The sequence below is a fragment of the Antedon mediterranea genome, chromosome 5, assembly GCF_964355755.1.
Source record: "Antedon mediterranea chromosome 5, ecAntMedi1.1, whole genome shotgun sequence".
Taxonomy (NCBI): domain Eukaryota; kingdom Metazoa; phylum Echinodermata; class Crinoidea; order Comatulida; family Antedonidae; genus Antedon; species Antedon mediterranea.
Genome location: NC_092674.1, coordinates 2,305,497 through 2,315,458, shown reverse-complemented (window position 1 = coordinate 2,315,458; position 9,962 = coordinate 2,305,497). Strand labels below are relative to the sequence as shown.

General features: G+C 33.6%; 1 protein-coding gene across 2 annotated transcripts; it reads left to right on the top strand.

Annotated features, from left to right (window-relative positions):
- The first annotated feature begins 115 nt into the window (after nucleotides 1-115).
- LOC140048685 (thymidylate kinase-like) lies at nucleotides 116-3,364 on the top strand. Of its 2 annotated transcripts, XM_072093454.1 has the most exons (5): nucleotides 116-281; nucleotides 793-901; nucleotides 1,628-1,718; nucleotides 1,838-2,026; nucleotides 2,507-3,364. In XM_072093454.1, the coding sequence occupies exons 1-5, from the start codon at nucleotides 152-154 to the stop codon at nucleotides 2,627-2,629; spliced, it is 642 nt and encodes a 213-aa protein (XP_071949555.1). In that variant the 5' UTR covers nucleotides 116-151; the 3' UTR covers nucleotides 2,630-3,364. The 2 variants fall into 2 exon arrangements, with proteins under 2 accessions (XP_071949555.1, XP_071949556.1); XM_072093455.1 differs by lacking the exons at nucleotides 1,838-2,026; nucleotides 2,507-3,364 and adding an exon at nucleotides 2,049-2,400.
- The last annotated feature ends 6,598 nt before the right edge of the window (nucleotides 3,365-9,962 follow it).

Here is a 9,962-nt window from a genome sequence, read left to right as displayed (position 1 = left end):
TAAACAAATTATCAAGAATCTTATTACCCGAATAATTTCTAAATTTTAACTGATCAGAGGTGTGTCACCTAGAACGATTCTGATTGGTTGATTCCTTGTCCCTGTTTTTGTTTTTCTTCGCGCGTTTTTTGACTCCTTCATTGCAATAAAAATGTCATTAAAAAGAGGAGCTTTAATTATACTAGAAGGAGTCGATCGGTCGGGAAAATCAACACAATGTAAGAAACTTGTTCAAACATTACACAACCAAGGCGAAAAAATACATCTAATGAGATTCCCAGGTAAGCAAGTAGTGTGAAGCTAGCTAGGCCTGCACCAACAGGAAGGTATGCAGCATAAATTGCATCAAACGCTGCACTGTGTAGCATTTGGTCTACAATATTCTGATGTAGTCGGGCCTCGCTGGGCCTAGCTAGTAACTATTCAATTCACGGTATCTGAATATCGTACTGTAGTCGTTAAATTGGTTTAGCTATCATCTGGATGGTCTAATATATTTGTTACTTAGGCTACTTTAATTGTATCGCAGTTTTAAATCCCCTGTCTGTCTGTTGGTCCAAAAGGCTAAAGCAAAAAAAGAGGGGGTAGGGCCTTACTTATGGCTGGGCCTGGCTGGGAGGTGAGGTATACCACCAACATTCATAATCCATTCTTGGGTATAACTTTAAAAAGTGGTTAGGCCTAAATATCGGTATAGATGTTTTATATTTATATTGTTTTTAATGTGATACTGTACTATTTTCTGGCGATTTTTTAAAATTTTTCTTTTTATATGATTGTTAATATTCCCAGATAGAACTACAGAAACAGGTAAATTAATAGATGGATATTTATCACAGAAATTTGAACTAGAAGATCACGCTGTTCATTTATTATTTTCAGTCAACAGATGGGAAGCAGTGTAAGTTATTGAGCCACCTCACAATGTCAATTTAAAATAAATTTGCTAATAGTACAGTAGGACACTACTGTACTTTCACACCTACTGAGATTATCTGGGGTTAAGTTCAGGTCACCTGCCGCAACACTAATGCACTTGTCAATTGTATGACTCACTATACGACCCCCGGGAGAGGTGCGTCATGGGTGCGTCATTTACAAATAATTACTGACGCAGGGGTGCGTCAAAAAACCTAGATGGTACGTCACATCAATGAACAAGGTGTGTCAATGTCCGTCACTTTACCACCCACCATATCATAAACAACATGGTCACAGTGCGTCAAAATGGGTGCGTCATGGTCACCTAAAGGTAAGTCACCTTTTTGACGCACGGGTGCGTCATGGTATTCAAAAGTATGACGCACATCGGACAAATGACGCACCTCTCCCGAGGGTCGTATAGTGGGTCATACAATTGACAAGTGCATAATCAGTTGTGAAAAATGAATGTAACCCTATATAAATGCAGTAGTGCCAATAATAGGAAAATTGAGAAATCAAGAAACGACAAAATTAGAAGAGCTGAGAATGTTTAAACTGACAGAACAAAGTTAAAAGTATATAAGTAAAGCAAGTCATCAAGATGATGAATCAATTTATGTAGGCCTATGATCAATATGAGGTCATTGAACTTATAAAGACTTAATTATTTAAGTACTTAGCAATAATAATTTTTAACTTTCAGGCCGAAGATCACTGAACTTGTGAAAAGTGGAACAACCGTAATAATAGATCGTTATGCTTACTCAGGCGTAGCATTCACAGCTGCCAAACCAGTAAGTGATTAATACATTAACATTTTAAAATTAACATCTACGATTTTAAACAAATTAAATAAAATGATTTTAATGATAATTCAGGTACTATGATTTTAACGATTAACATTCTGTTAAAGGGATTTACAATTGACTGGTGCAAAGCATCCGATTCTGGCCTCCCTCGTCCAGACTTGGTGTTGTTTTTGGATATATCCACAGAAGATGCTTCCACCAGAGCAGATTTTGGAGGAGAACGTTATGAAAAAACTGAATTCCAATCAAAGGTTTCCAAAAATTATGAACTGCTAAAAGATAAAGACTGGAAAGTATGTTTTTTTTTTTTATCAGGTTATATCAAGGCAATCTAACAACAGGACACTGAGCTCGCCTTGCCAAGATAGAAACTTGTACCAGTCTTTTGATCTTATGTCTGGCTGCAACAAATGCCAACTACATATTCTGCGTTGCGTGGTGGGTGGAACTGATCATGTCACAGCCACAGATAAACCCTTTGATCTCCGGAGCTCAGCATCCTGTCACAGCCACAGATAAACCCTTTGATCCCCGAAGCTCAGCATCCTGTTAGATTGCTTTGGTTATATTCAGTATTATTATTTATATCATGGCCAAATCAGACCTTGCCAATAACACTTAAAAGGAGATATTTCCCTTAAATATAAGTTATTTAATTAAGTCAATAAATAGTAAAGAATTTTAATTTTTATATGTAAGTGTGATTGGTGAATACAAACAAGTCAATGTGCTTGATTGTGAAACTTTTTGTTGTTTTATAAACTTTTTTGTAGATTGTTGCGGCTGGAAGAAGTATAGAGGAAGTTCACAATGAAATTAAACAACTAACAACAACAGCAATCAGTGATTGCGCCTACCAACCATTACGCAAACTATGGCAGACAACAACTGAATAATTCAATTAACTCACTGTAGTGATATAAATTGCATAATGACATTGCCTTTTAAGGCAACCCTGGATATGCTTTTAAAAGGCAGCCCTGGATATGCTTTTTAAAAGGCAACCCTGGATATGCTTTTTAAAATGCAACCCTGGATATGCTTTTAAAAGGCAACCCTGGATATGCTTTTTAAAAAGCAACCCTGGATATGCTTTTTGAAATACAACACTGGATAAGCTTTTAAAAGGCATCCCTGGATATCCTTTTTAAAAGGCAACCCTGGATATCCTTTTTAAAAGGCAACCCTGGATTTGCTTTTTAAAATGAAACCCTGGATATGCTTTTTAAAATACAACCCTGGATATGCTTTTAAAAGGCATCCCTGGATATGTTTTTAAAAGGCATCCCTGGATATGTTTTTAAAATGCATCCCTGGATAGGTTTTTAAAAGGCATCCCTGGATATATTTCTTTTAAACGCAAGGATATGACTTTAATTGGCAATCCTCGATAAGCCTTTTCAAATTAAATTGCCAATCCTGATTTAATGTAAAATGTACATCTTTGAGGTGTGAGCTGGTATCAGAATAAGTATGGTGTGTTGGTAGTTATATTTATTCACATTTCCTGTGAGTGACCCAGGGTCAAATTTTGAAAGATAATTATATTAAGATATCAAAATAATAACACATATATATCAGTTATTGTACTGTACTAGTAATATAACGTCATGAAACTATAAATGATTATTTATTTATATGCTCATATGTTGCATTATCATCATCTTATGTAGTCATAGCAACCAGTTATGTCAAAACATAAAAGTCAAAATTGTTCGAAAATTTTCCTGTACTATATAGTACAACAATTTTTTCGAAAATGGCCAAAATATCGACTTTTTAAAATTCAATTATTATGCAATAATATTGCCATATATGCCCATATATTGCTTTATCATCCTTTTAAGGAGTCATAGTAACCTGTTAAGTCAAAAAATAAAAACTGTCTAAAGGTCTTTTTTAACAAAAATGGCCAAAATATCAACTTTTAAAAAGTCAATAATTATGCAATAATATTGCCATTTTTGCTTTATCATCATCTCATGGAGTCATAGTAAAAAAAAATAAAAAAGGTCGAAATTTGGTCATTTTTCGAAAATTTCCCTGTACTATACTGCCCCGTCATGAAAGAACGACTCAACTCAACGTGTTCTTGTTTTAGCTCTTCAGGTGTGTAGATAATATAGACTAATGGGTTCTGCGCATGTTAATTGTGCTATAGTAACCAGTTTTATCGAAAAATAAAAAGGTCGAAAATTTGCCATTTTTTGGAAAAAATTCCTGCACTATAGTACAGGGAAATTTTCGAAAAATTGCCTATTTTCGACCCTTTTATTTTTTAACGTAAATGGTTACTATTGCATAATAAACATGCGCAGAGGCGAATAATGGGTTCTGCGCATGTTAATTGTGCTATAGTAACCAGTTTTGACATAAATGGTTACTATAGCATAATAAACATGCGCAGAGGCGAATAATGGGTTCTGCGCATGTCAATTGTGCTATAGTAACCAGTTTTATCGAAAAATAAAAAGGTCGAAAATTTGCGATTTTTTGAAAAATATAGTACAGTGAAATTTTCGAAAAATGGCCGATTTTCGACCCTTTTATTATTTGACATAAATGGTTACTATTGCAAAATAAACATGCGCAGAGACGAATAATGGGTTCTGCGCATGTCAATTGTGCTATAGTAACCAGTTTGACATAAATGGTTACTATAGCATAATAAACATGCGCAGAGTCAAATAATGGGTTCTGCGCATGTCAATTGTGCTATAGTAACCAGTTTTATCGAAAAATAAAAAGGTCGAAAATAGGCCATTTTTTGAAAAATCCCTGCACTATAGTACAGGGAAATTTTCGAAAAATTGCCGATTTTGACATAAATGGTTACTATTGCATAATAAACATGCGCAGAGTCAAATAATGGGTTCTGCGCATGTCAATTGTGCTATAGTAACCAGTTTTATCGAAAAATAAAAAGGTCGAAAATTGGCCATTTTTTGAAAAATCCCTGTACTATAGTACAGGAAAATTTTCGAAAAATGGCCGATTTTCGACCTATTTATTTTTTGACATAAATGGTTACTATTGCATAATAAACATGCACAGAGACGAATAATGGGTTCTGAGCATGTCAATTGTGCTATAGTAACCAGTTTTGACATAAATGGTTACTATAGCATAATAAACATGCGCAGACGCGAATAATGGGTTCTGCGCATGTCAATTGTGCTATAGTAACCAGTTTTATCGAAAAATAAAAAGGTCGAAAATTGGCAATTTTTTGAAAAATCCCTGTACTATAGTACAGGAAAATTTTCGAAAAATGGCCGATTTTCGACCTATTTATTTTTGACATAAATGGTTACTATTGCATAATAAACATGCACAGAGACGAATAATGGGTTCTGAGCATGTCAATTGTGCTATAGTAACCAGTTTTGACATAAATGGTTACTATAGCATAATAAACATGCGCAGAGGCGAATAATGGGTTCTGCGCATGTCAATTGTGCTATAGTAACCAGTTTTATCGAAAAATAAAAAGGTCGAAAATTGGCCATTTTTTTAAAAATCCCTGTACTATAGTACAGGAAAATTTTCGAAAAATTGCCGATTTTCGACCCTTTTATTTTTTGACATAAATGGTTACTATTGCATAATAAACATGCGCAGAGTCAAATAATGGGTTCTGCGAATGTCAATTGTGCTATAGTAACCAGTTTTATCGAAAAATAAAAAGGTAGAAAATTTGCCATTCTTTGAAAAATCCCTGTACTATAGTACAGGAAAATTTTCGAAAAATGGCCGATTTTCGACCCTTTTATTTTTTGACATAAATGGTTACTATTGCATAATAAACATGCGCAGAGACGAATAATGGGTTCTGCGCATGTCAATTGTGCTATAGTAACCAGTTTTATCGAAAAATAAAAAGGTCGAAAATTGGCCATTTTTTGAAAAATCCCTGTACTATAGTACAGGGAAATTTTCGAAAAATTGCCGATTTTCGACCCTTTTATTTTTTGACATAAATGGTTACTATTGCATAATAAACATGCGCAGAGTCAAATAATGGGTTCTGCGAATGTCAATTGTGCTATAGTAACCAGTTTTATCGAAAAATAAAAAGGTAGAAAATTTGCCATTTTTTGAAAAATCCCTGTACTATATATAGTACAGGAAAATTTTCGAAAGATGGCCGATTTTCGACCCTTTTATTTTTTGACATAAATGGTTACTATTGCATAATAAACATGCGCAGAGACGAATAATGGGTTCTAAGCATGTCAATTGTGCTATAGTAACTAGTTTTATAAAGGGTTACTATAGCATAATAAACATGCGCAGAGGCGAATAATGGGTTCTGCGCATGTCAATTGTGCTATCATAACCATATTTGACAAAAATGGTTACTATAGCAAAATTGAAATGCGCAGAACCCATTATTCGACTCTGCGCATGTTTATTTTTCTATAGTAACCATTTATGTAAAAAGTGGTTAATTTTGAAATAAATGGTTACTATAGCATAATAAACATGCGCAGAGACGAATAATGGGTTCTGCGCATGTCAATTGTGCTATAGTAACCAGTTTTATCGAAAAATAAAAAGGTCGAAAATTTGCCATTTTTTGAAAAATCCCTGTACTATAGTACAGTGAAATTTTCGAAAAATGGCCGATTTTCGATCCTTTTATTATTTGACATAAATGGTTACTATTGCCAAATAAACATGCGCAGAGACGAATAATGGGTTCTGCGCATGTCAATTGTGCTATAGTAACCAGTTTTGACATAAATGGTTACTATAGCATAATAAACATGAGCAGAGGCGAATAATGGGTTCTGCGCATGTCAATTGTGCTATAGTAACCAGTTTTATCGAAAAATAAAAAGGTCGAAAATTGGCCATTTTTTGAAAAATCCCTGTACTATAGTACAGGAAAATTTTCGAAAAATGGCCGATTTTCGACCTATTTATTTTTTGACATAAATGGTTACTATTGCATAATAAACATGCGCAGAGACAAATAATGGGTTCTGAGCATGTCAATTGTGGTATAGTAACCAGTTTTGACATAAATGGTTACTATTGCATAATAAACATGCGCAGAGTCAAATAATGGGTTCTGCGCATGTCAATTGAGCTATAGTAACCAGTTTTATCGAAAAATAAAAAGCTCGAAAATTGGCCATTTTTTGAAAAATCCCTGTAGTAAATTTGTATTTGTAGTACAGGGAAATTTTCGAAAAATGGTTGATTTTCGACCCCTTTATTTTTTGACATAAATGGTTACTATTGCAAAATAAACATGCGCAGAGACGAATAATGGGTTCTGCGCATGTCAATTGTGCTATAGTAACCAGTTTTGACATAAATGGTTACTATAGCATAATAAACATGAGCAGAGGCGAATAATGGATTCTGCGCATGTCAATTGTGCTATAGTAACCAGTTTTATCGAAAAATAAAAAGGTCGAAAATTGGCCATTTTTTGAAAAATCCCTGCACTATAGTACAGGGAAATTTTCGAAAAATTGCCGATTTTCGACCCTTTTATTTTTTGACATAAATGTTTACTATTGCATAATAAACATGCGCAGAGTCAAATAATGGGTTCTGCGCATGTCAATTGTGCTATAGTAACCAGTTTTATCGAAAAATAAAAACGTCGAAATTTGGCCATTTTTTGAAAAATCCCTGTACTATAGTACCGGAAAATTTTCGAAAAATGGCCGATTTTCGACCTATTTATTTTTTGACATAAATCGTTACTATTGCATAATAAACATGCACAGAGACGAATAATGGGTTCTGAGCATGTCAATTGTGCTATAGTAACCAGTTTTGAAATAAATGGTTACTATAGCATAATAAACATGCGCAGAGGCAAATAATGGGTTCTGCGCATGTCAATTGTGCTATAGTAACCAGTTTTATCGAAAAATAAAAAGGTCGAAAATTGGCCATTTTTTGAAAAATCCCTGTACTATAGTACAGGAAAATTTTCGAAAAATGGCCGATTTTCGACCTATTTATTTTTGACATAAATGGTTACTATTGCATAATAAACATGCACAGAGACGAATAATGGGTTCTGAGCATGTCAATTGTGCTATAGTAACCAGTTTTGACATAAATGGTTACTATAGCATAATAAACATGCGCAGAGTCAAATAATGGGTTCTGCGAATGTCAATTGTGCTATAGTAACCAGTTTTATCGAAAAATAAAAAGGTAGAAAATTTGCCATTTTTTGAAAAATCCCTGTACTATAGTACAGGAAAATTTTCGAAAAATGGCCGATTTTCGACCCTTTTATTTTTTGACATAAATGGTTACTATTGCATAATAAACATGCGCAGAGACGAATAATGGGTTCTGCGCATGTCAATTGTGCTATAGTAACCAGTTTTGACATAAATGGTTACTATAGCATAATAAACATGCGCAGAGGCGAATAATGGGTTCTGCGCATGTCAATTGTGCTATAGTAACCAGTTTTATCGAAAAATAAAAAGGTCGAAAATTGGCCATTTTTTTTAAAAATCCCTGTAGTATAGTACAGGGAAATTTTCGAAAAATGGTTGATTTTCGACCCCTTTATTTTTTGACATAAATGGTTACTATTGCATAACAAACATGCGGAGAGACGAATAATGGGTTCTGAGCATGTCAATTGTGCTATAGTAACCAGTTTTGACATAAATGGTTACTATAGCATAATAAACATGAGCAGAGGCGAATAATGGGTTCTGCGCATGTCAATTGTGCTATAGTAACCAGTTTTATCGAAAAATAAAAAGGTTGAAAATTGGCCATTTTTTGAAAAATCCCTGTACTATAGTACAGGAAAATTTTCGAAAAATGGCCGATTTTCGACCCTTTTATTATTTGACATAAATGGTTACTATTGCATAATAAACATGCGCAGAGACGAATAATGGGTTCTGAGCATGTCAATTGTGCTATAGTAACCAGTTTTGACATAAATGGTTATAGCATAATAAACATGCGCAGAGGCGTATAATGGGTTCTGCGCATGTCAATTGTGCTATAGTAACCAGTTTTATCGAAAAATCCCTGTACTATAGTACAGTGAAATTTTCGAAAAATGGCCGATTTTCGACCCTTTTATTATTTGACATAAATGGTTACTATTGCAAAATAAACATGCGCAGAGACGAATAATGTGTTCTGCGCATGTCAATTGTGCTATAGTAACCAGTTTTATCGAAAAATAAAAAGGTCCAAAATTTGCATAATCGTCGAATAATGGGTTCAGTGCATGTCACAAGGTGATTTAAAATTCAATAATTATGCAATAATATTGCCATATATGCCCATATATTGCTTTATCGTCAGCTTAAGGAGTCATAGTAACCAATTATGTCAAAAAATAAAAGGGTCGAAATTTGGTAATTGTTTGAAAATTTCACTGTACTATAGTACAGGGATTTTTTTTGAAATGGCCAAAATATCGACTTTTTAAAACTGAATAATTATTCAATAATATTGCCATATATGCACATATACTGCTTTATCATCATCTTAAGGAGTCATAGTAACCGGTTATGTCAAAAAATAAAACTGTCTAAGGGTCTTTTTTAACAAAAATGGCCAAAATATCGACTTATTAAAATTCAATAATTATGCAATAATATTGCCATATATGCACATATATTGCTTTATCATCATCTTAAGGAGTCATAGTAACCGGTTATGTCAACTGTCTAAAGGTCTTTTTTAACAAAAATGGACAAAATATCGACTTATTAAAATTCAATAATTATGCAATGATATTGCCATATATGCCCATATATTGCTTTATCGTCATCTTAAGGAGTCATAGTAACCAATTATGTCAAAAAATAAAACGGTCAAAATTTGGTCATTGTTCGAAAATTTCACTGTACTATAGTACAGGGATTTTTTTTTAAATGGCCAAAATATCGACTTATTAAAATTCAATAATTATGCAATAATATTGCCATATATTGCTTTATCGTCATAGTAACCGGTTATGTAAAAAATAACATTGTCGAAAGGTCTTTTTTAAATATCAACGTTTTAAAATAAGTAATATTAGTAGGGCATGTAGTTTGAACCTTGCAAACACTTTGGCCTTGTGAAAAGCAAGCGTTCTACAGCCATATTCTCTAGGTCGTAATAAGGTCGCAGCGAGGTAATAATGAATAGTACTAATTAGATAGTACAGATTCATTAGGCGTGTAAACCGGTAGTAGGCTCATGTTGTAATCATAGCAATCTGCTTCACTA

Bases quoted from the DNA above. Each gene is read 5' to 3' on its own strand.
- LOC140048685 (XM_072093454.1), top strand. From the start codon at position 152: ATGTCATTAAAAAGAGGAGCTTTAATTATACTAGAAGGAGTCGATCGG. The intron at 1,719-1,837 runs GTAAGTGATTAA...ATTCTGTTAAAG, and splicing joins CATTCACAGCTGCCAAACCA to GGATTTACAATTGACTGGTG. The intron at 2,027-2,506 runs GTATGTTTTTTT...ACTTTTTTGTAG, and splicing joins TAAAAGATAAAGACTGGAAA to ATTGTTGCGGCTGGAAGAAG.